This window comes from Puntigrus tetrazona, chromosome 19 (genome assembly GCF_018831695.1).
Source record: "Puntigrus tetrazona isolate hp1 chromosome 19, ASM1883169v1, whole genome shotgun sequence".
Lineage (NCBI taxonomy): Eukaryota > Metazoa > Chordata > Actinopteri > Cypriniformes > Cyprinidae > Puntigrus > Puntigrus tetrazona.
The window spans coordinates 8,289,797-8,305,498 of record NC_056717.1 but is presented as its reverse complement, the minus strand read 5'-3'; the positions used below and the strand labels follow the sequence as shown (position 1 = coordinate 8,305,498).

The window sequence follows — 15,702 nt, the reverse complement described above, 5'->3', positions numbered from 1 at the left end:
ATTATTGCTAGAGCAGCTATAGATCTAGAAATATGATATTGCATTTCAGTCGAGCACTTTGCAGTCTAACCCAGTGTGGTTTCACAATGATGATCATTGTGCATAATTTATGTATTGATTGTAACTATACTGTCATTCATTCGAAAAATTCATTCATTGTATGGGAGTTTGAGTTCCTTAATGTCTTACATAGAGGATATGCATCGACGGAAAAAACTTCCCATCATTGTTGGAGGCACGAACTACTACATTGAGTCCATTTTATGGAACGTGCTCCTCGTCACTGGGGTAAATGTGAATTTTAATGTTTTATAAACAATTGCTCTGTGCCAAAGTCATTACATTTTGAACCAGCGCTAGTAAATCTGAGTAATGTTAAAAGGTTTTCTATGCATCTGTTGGTAGATCTATTCTAATAGAGTCCTCCTCTGTCTGACCTACAGCAGGGGAGTGACACGGAGTCAGAAAAGGGCGTGGCCTTTGAATCAAAGACGGAGCTCGAGAAACTGGGTGCTCTTGAACTTCACAGACGGTTGAAGGAGGTGGATCCTGACATGGCAGCCATATTGCACCCTCATGATGCACGCAAGCTTGCAAGGTAATTACTTCAGTGGTAGCACAAAACATTGAGGCAAAGGTTAATTACCAGTCACAGGAAAATAATCCTGTGATTATCTACCTCTACCTCAGATCAACATGGTATAATTTAAAAGTATTTGCTAGAATTCCGTGGGTCTGAAAATAGTATACGAAGTAGTCCAGCGTTAGAAAGTAATGCTGCAATAAATTCAGGGTTTAAGTTCATTAAAATTGACCACTTGAGTCTCGGACCCACAGGCTTGGCTGATTAAGTCTGCGTTTTGGATGTTGATTTTAGGGGGCCTGGTTGTGGTCTTGGTCATGAGACATCTAGTCTTGACTCCAACTCTGTATACATAAACATACCTATTTTTTTTATTTGTAACCATTATGTAGCATTAAAATTCAAGCTATCACGTTAAGTCCTTAAAATGCACAATGGTTATAGTTAATTGGGCTTTTCAAATATCAGTTACCCTATTTGCTGCGTCTTTACTGTTTATTCTTCTTTCAATGAATGCTGTTGAGTTGACATGAACTTGGGTGGAAACCTTATCATATCGCCATGGTAAATTTTGGCATTTGTTGGACATCTCTTTTTGCATCTGTTTGGTTATTTTTTTTCCACTTGTGTGGGAGAACTGCTGATGTCTGTTTTCACATGCCTCAATTGGTGTTTGATTGGTATCAAGGGGCCGATTAGCACCTCTTCTGAGCACTGTGTGCATGCTTAATTGATGCCAGCCTGTGTGCCACTGCGTCTGCATTGTTGCTTTGGTGGAAGAGCTCCTCTCCCACAGTTCACAGTGCTGATGTCTCCTCCTGATATCAGCTCCTTTTGAGGAACTGACAAGCTTGACAAAATCCCATGCACCTCTGCAGTGTGACGAACCTTATTGTTCATCCATTGTTGTTTGTCAGTAGTTCATCGTGTTCCTGTTTGGTATGCGGTGTGTTTTTTTTTCCAAAGTAATATGTTCAGTTGAGGTTTTGTATGCGGAAATCTTTCAAATGTTTTTGAGAAATGCATTGTTAATTTACCTGAAGGTTATATGGTATCTTGAGTACGAGTTGATGGTCAGTTGATTTGCAGGAGTCTGCAGGTGTTCATGGACACTGGGGTTCCACACAGTCAGCTTTTGGAGGAGCAGCGTGGACAGGATGGAGGAGATTGTCTTGGGGGGCCTTTGCGGTTCAAGGACCCTTGCATCTTCTGGCTGCATTGCAAAACAAATGGTAGCTTTGTTGTGAATTGGTACTGTAACATGTTTGCAGTTTCTTTATTTAATTTCCTCACTCATCCTCCTCTCTAGCTCTAGATGAGCGGTTGGACAAGCGTGTGGATCAGATGTTGTCGCTTGGGGTGATTGAAGAGCTTAAAGATTTTCACCAACGCTTTAATGAGAGGAAGATCAAAGAGAACAGGTAGTATTCACTGGTGTGTAACATTTTTAGAAAAATTCACAATGAGCTGAACATTGACACGTGGACATGCTAACTTGAATACTGTCCTGCATGCACTTCACAGAACAAAACAATGATACAAATGTGCCATAAAGTATTTAAAAATTGACTGTTTTTAGTTTTTGACTTTATGCATTCATCAGTATCTATAATAGTTTAACTAGTAACTGGTGAAAAATATCAGTAAACAAACAGTTGTGCACCTCTATTTTTAAGATCTTCTATTAAGTTTTGTAACTAGGTCAGTTTTTTGTATTCATAATCCTTGTATTACCTCTGAATGAACCATGTGAAACTTCTCACACAAGCCGCCTGACACACAAGCCGCACAGCTGTTTTTTCTTTTCTTCAACTGTCAAAGAATTACAAGAAAGTGAAGTTTCACTGGCTGAACCTGTTCTGCAGATCAGACCTTTTAAGTTAACAAGTTCTAGCAAGTTTATCACCTGCTGTTCTTGTCAGGAGGGGTTCTTGTGTTTAGTCATGGTGGGAAACCAGGGCTTTGACAAATCAAATGTTTTCAATAACTCTCATGAAGATGTCAGTTGTTTTTGGCAAAGAGACTGAGCTGGTGGAATGACTCGGATGTGTTTTTAGTAATGTCAAAGTACATGGAGTTATGAGAGGTTGCATTAATGTGTATGACTTTGAATTCAAAGGGAAATTTATTGGTCTGTACTGCTGCATAACATTTAATGGGACCGTGACATTAGCATTAGACAGATTCATGGCCTATTATCTAATGAATTGATTTTTACATTTCATCAAATCTCTCATTTATAAAGAGAATAATTATATTATGTATGTGTCTTATTATTATTGTTGTTATTGTTATTAACACACATACACTAACTTATAAACTTATGTATGGTACTTATGTATGGTATTAAAATTAACTGAAAATGGATGTGCTTTCCTTTTTATTATGCTTCTCAAAGCCAAGCATTGCCATTACTGTTGCTTTTGCTTATGTTAAGATTGTACAATCATCAGTGTTAGACTTTGAGACATGACACCCTGGCATGTGCATAGAAACATCTTGGTAACCACTCATAGAAAGCAATAACCACCATGTAAAATAAGGAAAATATGCTATTAATATAGACATTGAATTCCTCTCATGCAGGCACAGAACACATGCGTTTAGTTTGCAGTTGGCTGTAGTTTGTGAGGCGTGTTCAAATGTAGCTTTTTGGTTCAGACGCTGCCGGCGCTAAGTGACATCAGTGTGAGTTTTCGTCGCCACTAGATCTTTGAAGTCTGCTTAGAGTGTCCTGACTTTAACAATCACATGAAAACACTGGCGAATACTCCTAACAGCCAAAGGACATTGAAAAGCCCATGCAACTACTTCTAACACTATATATTAATTTGAGCATTTTCCCATAATTAAGATGAAGACAGGATGATAAGGTCAAACGATAACTAATGACTATATCAACATGCAATTTTGACAAAATAAGAGGAGACTAAAATGTATTTTTAAAAAATCAGTCAAAAAAAGGAGACACAATGTTATTGTAACCTGCTCTACTATGTTATGAGAGCGGGTGCCAGATATCAAAGTTAAAATCCCAGAATCAGAGTTCAGTTATATTGCTGATACATTAATACACGTTATGCTCGTTGTTTTGCTTATTTTAAATAATCTGGCAACCATGTGCACACTCTCATTTTTCATGGGAGCGACGTAAACTATGATCTGAAAACGGCACAAACAAACAAGCTGGTCAACCTGATTGGTTAACAGGAACATGTTCCAGCAGATGACAACTGTGCGTGAAAAATTTTAACTTGTGCGTTAATGAAAAATTGACACGTTTTGGTTGCAGTCTAGAGCCCTGCACATAGAAACACCCTGGCAACCACTCATAATATCTCCACATAGATATGACCATGCAATCACTTACACTGTAATACCCTAACATTCACATGCAAATGCCCTGGCAACCATTCATAGCAGCCTATGAATCACAAGTAAATGTAGCATTCTAGCAAGCAATCATAACCCCCTTTACATAGATATGCTCATGCAACTGCTCATAACACCCTAACAATCACATGAAAATGCCCTGGCAACCCTTCATAACGGCATAGGAATCAAATAAAAATGCAACCACCCAAAACACCCTAGCAACCACACAGACTTGCCCCAGGATCCACTAACGACTGTAGGTTAGAAGCGGTGATTTTTGTGACGACAAGCATCGTTCAATGGCGCAGTGTCTGTCAGTGCATTTTGCCGATCAGGCTATAGATATGACACACCACTTCACGCTGTAATCTTTGGGTCTTGGAGCAATCAGAACGTCAGCAAAGCCCATGATGCCGTGTCCTGTGCTTTAGTCTTTATTTACTGATGCACTAACAATATTTGTTAGAAAAGGTGATTAATTATTGATTGTTAGTGCTGTCACATGCTCTGTTGTGCAGGGATATTGGCAGGCAGACTGCACTGCGGTGTGTGTGTGTGTGTGTGGATGGATGTTGATGACACAGCAGTGTCTGGGCCGCTTTGGGTGTGGCTTCTTCTGATTGATGGCCAATCGCCCGACGCTCCGTCCAGCCGATCGCACCCCGCCTCCCTCTCAGACGTCTTCGCTGGCAATCTTGCCACCCGAGCGCTCTTCTCCTCTTTCCTCAGTTCATCCCACTCTCTTTCTCCCCCTTTTCCTCTTTTTGTCTGCATCTGCCGCCCTTCCGCCGGCCCTCTCACCTTACACAGGGAGCAGTCACAAGGCAGCAAGGTCAGACTCTGCCTGTCTCTCCTTTCCATTCCCTCTCGGTCTATCTTGCTCTGTCCTGTCAATAGACCCCCTCCCCCTCTCTCCGTCCGCACTGTCTGTGTCCCTGTGACCGGCTGATCTTTGTTTTGTGAGCTGTATGACTCATTTTTACCCCAGGGGCTGGTGTTCTGATGCACCCAGTGACCGCATTTCCATCTAAAATTGGGTCCCATTATACACTGGATGTGATTTCACCCTTGAGTTCGCCCAGAAGGCCTAATAATTATAATATTCCTCTTTAAATTATTCTGTAATTAATCAATAGCATAGATAAGGAAATGAAAGAAAAATGGCACAGCAGAGGATTATTTTTTGTGATACTTCAGATTTAGGTTCATTTTTACATTTTCAACTGAATTGCTGTTTTTATATATATATATATATTTGTCCTTTTGTATTTGCAGTCAGGACTATCAGCATGGCATCTTCCAGTCTATTGGCTTTAAAGAGTTTCACGACTACCTGACAGCAAGTGAAGACATCAGCCAGGAAGAACGTAATAAACTGAAGATTAAAGGTAAGGAGTCATTCACCTCCTTTTCGTCTTTTGTAGTTAAACTGTAAACAGCTTTCATTTCAGGCTTCGAGTATGAACTGAAGTGAGAATGTTGATGTTCTTGAAATTTTTCTGTATGAGAACCGTTATGAAATCTTTGCTGACTTCACACAAAAGAGAGCAAACACAGACTCATTCTGAAAGCATTTTTTTTTTTAGTTTTGAAAATGAACATTTGTAACAAAACCACTTCCATCAGGGAATAAAATTATAATTGTAATGAAAAAACATCACTACCACCATCAGACATGTTTATTGTACATGTCAATAATTAAGAGCTGGTGATTAATTCTCATTATAATAATGATTGCTTGTGATTATGCCAGCATGTTTGACACGTGCAAACAAACGTATTAAATTAATATTAAGGGGTCACACAATGTCTTTGACTTATCTTCACTGTGGAACATTTTATTTTTTAAATACTCATATGTGAATTTATTTGATTAACCATTTTGCTACCACAGGCAGGGATTGTCTTGTGATTTTCAGTTGAGGATTGACAGCTGCAGTGATGTTGGAGTCTGATCAGATGTCTAAAACATTCAGCGTTTAAGACAGAACGCTCTCAGTCTCTGTTAACAGCTGCTGAGGGGCTGTAGAGAGGAAAACGTGCCTCTGTCTCTCTCTCTCTTTCTCGCTTTCTGTCAGTCAGTTGGATTGGTGTCAAGATCAATTACTGGCACGCTAAGCATGAAAGTTGCAGCAATCATAACGGTGCTCTTGTCTGCTGAGAGCTCATAAGTACGGATTGCTTGTTGAGTGCTGAGCATTACTGACTTGTCAATAGGCCATGAAGTCAACAATGCTGCTCTTGAATTTTTGTTAGTTTGCTTTGATTTTATGGTATGGATTGTGAATTGTGTTAATGTTTTGTAGGGATCCTGCTGTCTGTGATCCCTGACATCAGTATTTTAAGAGTTTAGATTCAAGATAAACCCCTGTCTGGCCAAATAAGAATGTGGAGAGAAAAAGGTTAGAATTATGATGATTTACAACAGTGCACAGTTAGTGTATGTTAGCAGTGTTTGTTTGCTTTGGGATCTGATGAAGCGTTTGGACCTGCATTTGGATTATGGTGGAAGAAGAAAAAAAAAAAAGAGAGAAATCTCATGGTTTTCACAAAAATATTATGCAACAGCTGTTTTCAGCATCGACAATAAAAATTAATGTTTATTAGAATACGTTCTTAAGGATTATCTGAAACTGCAGAATGGAGTAATGAATCTGAAATTTCAGCATTGTAACAATTTAAAACACATTTTACAATATTTTATAGTAGAAGTATAGTTCTGTTGTCTACTGCACATACTTCAAACATACGAGAGGCTCATGATGCAATCATTTCAGCTCTTGGTGCCACAGGTTGCTGTAAAATTTACCATATCATGATTACACCATAGTTGTGTAGAAGAGGAGGTGGATATTTATTTGCAATGATACAAATGTATTAATATTGCATGACAGTACTTTTTAGTAGTAACTTTTTTTGGATCTCAACCTGCACAGCTGCATTTCCGTGTGCTTTTATGTCTTTGTTTTTAACCTTTTACAACTTTATGACTTGAAAAGATTTGCACAAAAGACTCAAAGGATTCACAAGCAATCATTTACATTCAACCACATTTTCATGCATCAAAAAGTACAAAAACCTCAAAAGTATCAAAGGCTGAAACATGCTCTGCATAAGTACGCCGATCAGTGTTCATGTGTGAATTAATACATCTGTTTATCAAATAAAGCAATTGTCTCTTCAGAAGACTTGCGGTTAAACAACTTGATTCAAATGGATTACTTCTGCAGTGTCTTTTTGTACATTTTGGTGCATAAAAGGCATTGGCTTTTTTAAAAGGACAAAAATAAGTGAATATATTTGCTTGAATCCTTTTAAATGTAAACATTCAAATCCCTATATTTGTTCAAAATTTGTTCTTAATACACAAACACACTCCAATGTAATCTGGCACCAGTGGTAAGAGGATATACTGAAGAGGGAAGTGGTTTGAGAGGGAGGGCGGCTGAGGGTTTTAATGGAACTGCCTCTTCCTCTTCCCCTTGACCTCTAGGTTTTGCTATTAAGCACTTAAAATTGTGTCTGTAAACCCATCGTGCATTACTACTTTTTACTTGATTTCTTCCACAAACATCTCACACAGTTTATTGGTCTTGATTTTCTCCCCCTCTCACAGGGATCGAGGCTCTCAAACAGGTGACCCGCCGCTACGCCCGAAAACAGAACAAATGGGTCCGCAACCGATTCCTCAAAAGTAAGTCTCACTAAATACACTCTTTTCTTAGTTTGGGTGATGGTGCGGTGTAGTGGTCAAGTACAGAAGGCAGCTTATTTGATCCCCAAAAGCTACCGAACTGCAGGGTATTCCAGCCATAATATATGTCCCTGGAATAAATTCATGCATGAAACCTTTAATGTCAGTTCTCTTCCCCTTTCCATCCTGTTGCTTGTGTTTGGGAGTTTAATGGTCTGTGAGGTACGTTCTCTGCTGCTGGATGCTAAGTAGCACCACAGCTGTGCTAGTTCAAAGTGCATCGTAGCCACTGGCTTTAATTTGGATCACACTTGCGCTCAAGGGAATTGTAGCCGTAGTTCACTCATTTAAGTTCTGAATTCATTGGTGCGCATTATACGTTGGCTTCACCCGTGGTTTGTCTATTGCATATTAGCTTCATACGCCCTCAGAGTTTTTTTTTTGGTACGGTCCAATGGTCAGGTAATCACAGCCGTTTTTAACGAGATGGACTTCACACAGACCATTAAACACACAAACGGTTGTGGAGAAATACTATGTGTGTGTTTGAAGGCTACCCCTCCCTCACAGACAGCCTCAAAATTCCAAGGGCTCAGGGTTCAGTGTTTACCGGCCTTGGGTTGATAAAAGATCAAATGCTTGTAAAGCTTGGGTGTTTCAAGACACGGTCAGTCTGAACGGTTTGTACTTTCATTTCCTAACAGACAGCACCCTGAATCAGTGAACCCTTCAGTGGATGAACAGCTGTGTATGTATGTGTGTGTTGGTGACGTCAGGGTGTGAAGTTTATCTAAGGAAAGGAAGTGAAGGATGCTCTATAGAATGAAGAATGTGCAAGTCAAGCACTGTTTGTTGATCACATAATTAAAGCTGTAAAGTTAAAAGGAGGGTGTATATGCTTGTGGCATAGGTGACATGGGTTGTCTTGGTGTATACGCTAACAGCTAGGATTAGGGTCCCAAGGGAGAGGTGTTTAAAGTTAAACAATTTTGAGATGTTGAAAAAACATTGAGACATTGTACAGCAGTTTTACTGATGCATATATACATAGATGAAAAATGTAAAAAAAAAAAAAAAAAAAAAAAAAAAGAGAGAGTATATATTCGTGTATAAAAGCTTAAAATAAATTTTATTATTTAATATAATTTGTTAAGCTCCCAGTCTTCTTTACTTAAACTTGAGATAGAGAGAGATATAGAGATATATATGTATATGGGTCCATCCAGTTTGTTGACTAGATTTGACTTAAAAATGATTTGTTCATAACTTGGATAGTGATACTTCTGATTTACTCTCATCAACATGCCAAGTAGAGGTTACTCGCGTCTCTTACTCTGGTTTGGTGAAAGGCTTACAGGGAGCAGTGTCTTTGTTTTACATTGGTTTTCTACTAAAGTCTTTAGGCCTCCTCACAACATTATCCAGGACATTCCCTTTGGACTCTGACCCCTGTTTCTGAGGATCCTGCACTGGATTACCCCTTGCTCCCCTTCCCTACAGAGGCTACCAGCAATCCTGTTAGCCCTAATGAGATTAGGCAGAGACAGTGGCTAGCCCTCATTAAGAGTAGTTTTGCGTCCCGCCATATGCGGCCAGACCCTAAACACAAGGGCAGCTGGCTTTAGGTGAGATGTCTGTGAACGTGGCCTTCCTCTACAACCTCTCTTCATCCCTTGAGTTATATGAGGGGGAGCCTTTTGGTCATCTTCTTCACCAGATGGTCTAGTGCTTTGATCAGTGATCAGTCCTGTAGTTTCGTACATTTCTCTCTACAGTTCCTCTTAACAGCTCTGCTAGCAAGTTCAAGACCATTTTTTTCTACAACTACTTGAGACCAGATCTTCAGAGTTCATGTTCATGCCAGGTCCAAATGCTCCTGGAAATATATTGAACTCGAACTTGAGACAGATTGGAGTCTTGGCTTGTCTGGTGTGAGAGTGCTACAACACTACTGTTAGATTTCTAAGCAGCAGCTAAACTCTTGGGTCACCTTTTACTGTTGCCTTACTTAACAAGGTTCACCAGGCCAGTGGGCCTCAAGTCATTGCCACTCAAGGTTGTTTCATCCTCGTTGAACTTCTTGCATCCATCCCCACAACTATCCCACCCTTTTTGCTGGACTCTGACCTGCTTTTGGCCTGGTTAAGCTCCTGTGGCTGCCTGTCAGTGGCCTAACTGATCCCTCCCTCCGCACCCCACGCATCCCAGAGCCTCATGGGGCCCTCAGCTGACCGGTCTAATCCTGCAGGCATTAGTGTACTGCTAGGAATTCAGATTTGTGGCAGGAGGTTGGAGTCTGGTGTGGCCTCTTGGGGATAAGGAGTGTGGGGTCATTGAGGGCAAACTTAGGTTCATTGTCCTCCTGGCCTCTATGAGTCGATCAATTCCCTTTCTTTTTTCATTTTGTTTGTTGGTTGTTTTTGAATTACGCTCTAAGTTGATATATATGGGCCAGTTTGGCATAATTATCTTGCTAGCCCAAGAAGGGAATATCACTCTTGAACAGTCACAATTTTTTTTGGAAAAGACGTAGTTGTGATATGCCAACCTTATTAAAGTCAATTAACTTGCAGACAGTTGCCAGCTCAAACAGTCAGCATGCTTCCCTTGTAGAACTGTGCCATTTGAACCCTACTGTTGATAGTGTAACAGCTAAATTTGGGATTAGGGCGCTGAGCGCTGTTTCCGTCTGTGCTTCCCCAGAGAGATTGGCCTGAGCGGCGTGGGGGGTAACTGTGACAACGGCTCTGGGAGGCAACATGAGCATTAAATAACAATCTCCTGCCTTTTGTCAACGATAGGGGAAACCTGAGTGGGATGCGCGACAGGTGCGACATAGAAAAGTATCCTCTTACACCTCGGGACTACGCCCGCACTCCCAAAATACATTCCAGCTGGAAGACTGCTGCCAGCGGCTTGCGTACGTGACTTTTTTTGTGCACTTGATGAGCTTGTGAGAGGATGTACAGAGAAAGACTCTGTTTTGAAGTCTCTTTTTCCTTACCTCAGTAACGGTGTATAAGCAATTGAGATTGTTTTGCAAGATACAGCTGGAAGTCTAATTGTTACAGCTGTCGGCCACTCAATCTGTTAGCCCTCACTTCCTGTTCGGAATGACCAAAATTGACTGACAAAGTCCTACAGCTGTCCAACAGGTGTCCTGTTGTGAAATCCATATCTACTCCTTCGTCCTTTCCTGCCCTAGGCTCTCTTATCACACAAACAGCAGCAGGTGGGACTGCTCTGTGTTTTTTGATGCCCATGTCTTCAGAGACTCCAGAGGATCTGCCAGTTGGTGAGCGAGGGGTCTTTTCACATTTTAAAAGTCCACAGCCGTGCGGCTGGTTGCCGTGGGTGCACTGGAGAGGTGCCGCCTCATTGAAACAGATATTTGAGATCTCTGTGGTTAGAGACCCTTGTTCTTTCCTCTTTTCCACTATTCAGGTCCAGCAAGATTACTTGACTTAGATTTCACCGAGATTTTAATTTTGGGCGGGAGGGAGAGACCTCCATTTAGCATCTGTTTACCCCCAGATGGCCATCGTTGCCCTGTTCCCTCTAATTTCTTTGCCCCGAGAGAGGGGTTTAAAGAGGCACATAAAGGTACAAAAAAAAAGTCCTCCACTCCCCACATGGCTCAGGTAGGCCAGGTGTCTCTGTGCAGGCCCACCTGCTGCCACTCTTTTCTGATAAGCACAATAGCAGATATAAAGACTGCAGAACTTTCTTTGATTATGAGCGACTGCAAGCAAGAGGCAACACTGTTTAGTTTGGGCTCAAGAGATGCTTTACATCAGCTAAATGGGATGCTGGGTCGCTTGTGTAAAGGAACACCTGTGTGTTTGATGCCAATGCAAAACATGTACAGGCAAATGGAAAGGATTTATCCCTGTAAAGCTGTTTGTATCTCATTTGGAACATCTTTATTATCCATACTTTCAGTTCTTTTTTGGGAGAAAGTAATGGATTTTATATTTAGATATTTGGTCATTTTAAGCTACTATGCCTATGTAATAGTGCATTTTGTTTAAAAATTATTATATAAATTATATATATATAATTATGTGATATATAAATGTGTAACACCAGGTGTTTGAGGTTTATTTAAATCATCATTGTAATGCATTTTATCATGTTATGCCCACATTTTATGTCATTCAGGTTTGTGATAATATGGATTTTGCTATTGTTGCCTTTCAGGATTATGCAAGACTTACTGGTGTCATCTGGCTCTGCTCTAATTGTAAACAAACGCAGGGTGATAAGGAAGTAAACTGCATTTGGAGTCAGTCCAGTGGTTGGCCAAGGGTCAAATTAGAAACTGTTGGTTCCTTTTTTGCCAGACGTTGAGGAACTGTTTGACAAAGAATTTGATTTTCTGTGATAAGCGTTTAAAAAAACGGTTACAAACTACCTTCAACATTTGTGTACTTTGCATTTTATGCAAATCTTTTTCAAGCTTTTGCATAGTACTTATTTCACTATGAGCCTTCTTGCATTTTTAAGAAGTGTTTTTTTTTTTTTTTTTTTTGACAGTGCTGGACTTGTGCAACATTCACCTCAGGTAAACAGCCGTGAAGGCTGGATGATATTATCAGCAGAATCTTTGTGAATTGGCAGCTCCTCTAAATTCTGCTATTGTTCTTTTAGGCTGAAGCACAAATTATAGTACAGTTGTAACTGTACAGCAGTATTAACTGTACAGCAGGCTTAGTGTTACTTTGCTGATTTTGTGTCTCCAAATGCATTCAAAATCTCTTCCTCATAAAAAAACAAACCCTCAAATATAAAGCAGTGTCTACCCATCACAGTTGAAACACTTTTATAGCACCATTATGCAATCCAGTAATAAGAATTAATAAACAGGCTACACATCTTAAGAGCTCTTCTATATTATGTGCGCGCTCGTCAGCTTTGCTAACATTTCCTCAAAGAAAAACAAACATTTGTGAGTACAGGATGTCATTTCAAGTAGCTTGACAGTTCAAATAGACAACGATTGAAAATAGCTGTTCTAATAATATCACAGCAGACAGATGCTGCTTTGAAACTGGTTATCACAGCAGGAAAATTTTAACTGCTCATGTCTTCGTCAGGATGTAATTAAGCCTCCCTGAGCCAAACCACTGCAATTGGTCATAGTGACACTTCAATGACCAAAGTTAGTTCCTTGGATCAAATCAAATTGCATTAGTTAATTGCTGAGCAAGTTGTTTTCTCCACTTAAAGGGCTAGAAATGCACAATTTGCTTTTTAGCTGATGCTGTAATACTTGTACAACAATTGCTCTCTTTTTGCATTCTTGTCTTTATTGAAACTCAAGCAATGCACCAAGGCAGTGGCAATTTTACCATAACATACCATGTTTTAGGAGCTGCACCAAGGAAATTTCTTCACTGTCATAATCCTGCTTGTTAGTAAACAATACCTGTAGAGAAGTGACAACTTTATGATGTATATGTCTCCACTGTTGGTTGTGATATTGACACTTTGCTGAGGAAGCTTTAGCAAGCTCAGAGACAGTACATTGTCACTGTTTTCGAAGATTCATGGTCCTTTTTCGGTCCTCAAAATGCAATTTTCGTATAAAGAACATGCAAAGTTAATAAAGTTTCCAGTTTTTTGGCTGAAAATGTTGTAAATGGCCCATAAATTTGTTCATCGCCACCATCTGTTGTGATATCACGCATCTCGTGGCTTAACAGTCTGTCCACCCATTGAGAGATGGATGTTTTGCTAAGGATGTACAGGAGTGGATATTTCGCACGCACTGTGATATATGCAAAAATGCAGTCTATGTGGAAACCTTGCAGCACATACAAGAGGAGAATAATGGGCTTTTTAAACTGATTTTTCTATACTTTATTGCGCTGTATCAAATGTCTGTTTTCTAATTATGAACCATCATAATATAATCTGTCCCCCCACAGTTTTGTAATGAATGCTAATCGAAGAGAAAATAAAATAATTTGTTAAAGGATGTTGTCAAGCTCTGTTCAAAGTCAGTAAATGCAGCATGTGCTGTGAGTTTAACCTGCTTATTTTACAGCTCCTCCATATTCAATTTGTTGATTTAATTGTTCTTGCATTGGTTACTTTTGTAGCAATTTTTCCACTCCGACAGTCAGTGTGAGATAATGTAACTATGAAACTAGATTTTATTTTTTTGTGTCTTGGAATGACTTGACAAATTTGTCCTAATGAAATCATGATTACATTACAATATGTTGTTTTAACCAAATGTGTTGCTTATAACTTCATTAATTATTTGTAATTATTAATGAAGAATAATTACAAATAATTATTACTAGTCACTAGTTTTGTCATTATGTACCTGTTATGATGGGGAAAAAAGCCACCAAATGGGTCTGAAAGTTGATAAAAATTGTCATGCTTGTGTGTGTGTGTGTGTATAAGACGTGGAAGCTGGTGGTGAGCTTTTATTTTTTTTGTGGTCGATCTGGATATCGTGGTGGCCCGCCACAAATTAATCAACATAAGAGAAACCCTGAGGGCAGATTGAATGTAACTTAACTGCTTTCATCTACAAGTAGCTTATAGCTGGTCAAGCTACAGTTTGAGAGTAGCTTCCCCAACACTGCTGGCCATTGTGTCTAATTAGAGAAGTTGAAGGATTTGAGTAAAGCTTGACAGAAGGTCATGACCTCTCTTTTGAAGAAGGAGTTTTTCCATTAGATGGAGCTTTAAGTTATGACATGGTAGTTTCTGTGTTCCAGGCAGCTTCTTTTTTTTTTTTTTTTTTTTTTTTTTTTCTTACAATGTGTGACTGTATCTCAAAGGCATGTATTAAAAGAATTCAGAATACAGGTTTGTCAGAATGCCTGTTCATTGTTTTTATAACTTCGGAGCACATTGCTTATTGAGCCAAGCGTTGGGTTATTGTACAGTCAACAATAACCCTAAATGTTGAACTTTCAGACCTAACTTGCCCTGCACCGTTTGTGTTGCTGAGAAGAGATTGACTGTTACTGTGGGATCCAAAATCTTTTGTCTAGAACCCAAATATCATCTAGGGACCAGAACACCCTTAAATTGAATATTTCCTGTTTTACTTGTGCAAGACGTATGCGTGTTTAACGTATGGGCCATTATCTGTGCACGTCTGCTGTATTTTGCGTGGATGAGTAGCGTTGAGTGAGGTAGAGTGAGGACGTCTCTGCTGACGAATGCTGTTTGAGATTATCGAGCGGCAGTGATTCAGCACGTTTAGGCTGCTGCAGGCCCTCCCCGCTTCTCCATACTGATTCACTGCACCAAACCACAACACCATATATTCTGTACATTCCCTCCCTTTTACCTTCAGCATTTTTAAGTAATTAACAAAAAGAATGAAAGATCTTATGTTACGATTCACGATTTTATTTTATTTTTTGTTAGCTTTTCCCCAGTGCACTTGAGCTGGAAGTTAAGAAAAGTAATTTATTCATTAGCCTAAGATTTAACATTAACTTTTCTCAATTAGATTTAGTCTAGTCAAGAACATTAGATGGGTACATGGTGTTCACACTCTTAGATTGCACCATGATTATTCTGCAAGTTTAATCAAGATATTTTTTCAACAGTGCTGTTTTTTTTTGTCAATTTGTCTTCTGAATCTCCAGGACCTGCTAGCAATGTGCCACCGATTTACGGTCTGGATGTGACAGATGTGACCAATTGGGAGACTACTGTACTTACTCCAGCTCTAGAGATCCTGGACTGCCTCCAAAAGGTTCAACCTTTTTTTTTTTTTTTTTTTTTCATTTGTCTTGTGAACCCAACCATGGCGTTTCTGCCTAATAGTTTGTGTTGCTAATTTCCTGCCAGTGATTATTTTATTTTTTTCCCCCCATTTTTTTTTAAAAGATGATCAACAAAAGTACTCTTTTAAATAACTAGGGCTGGATATCGGTCAAAACATTTCAATACTGATACCTTGAGTTTGATACCGGTTGCTAAGTGATAACTTTTTATCGCTACAAATTTAATGGTATCAGTTTTAACAAGATTATCTTATCTTAAAAAAAAAAAAAAAAAGCTTATTGACATT

At 39.4% G+C, this 15,702-nt stretch overlaps 1 protein-coding gene across 4 annotated transcripts in view; it reads left to right on the top strand.

The window, feature by feature from the left end:
* Positions 1–15,702, top strand: part of trit1 (tRNA isopentenyltransferase 1) — a 33,757-nt gene that overhangs the window by 15,403 nt on the left and 2,652 nt on the right. The window contains exons 3-10 of one of the 4 annotated variants that reach the window (XR_006247071.1): positions 190–288; positions 444–598; positions 1,673–1,815; positions 1,893–2,004; positions 5,234–5,346; positions 7,575–7,652; positions 12,189–12,216; positions 15,275–15,384. Coding sequence is in view for 3 of the 4 variants with exons in the window: in XM_043218006.1 (XP_043073941.1) it covers positions 190–288; positions 444–598; positions 1,673–1,815; positions 1,893–2,004; positions 5,234–5,346; positions 7,575–7,652; positions 15,275–15,384 (810 nt within the window). In the remaining variant the exon portion in view is untranslated. The remainder of the gene's footprint in view (positions 1–189; positions 289–443; positions 599–1,672; positions 1,816–1,892; positions 2,005–5,233; positions 5,347–7,574; positions 7,653–12,188; positions 12,217–15,274; positions 15,385–15,702) is intronic. The other 3 variants (XM_043218007.1, XM_043218006.1, XM_043218008.1) reach the window with 3 other exon arrangements.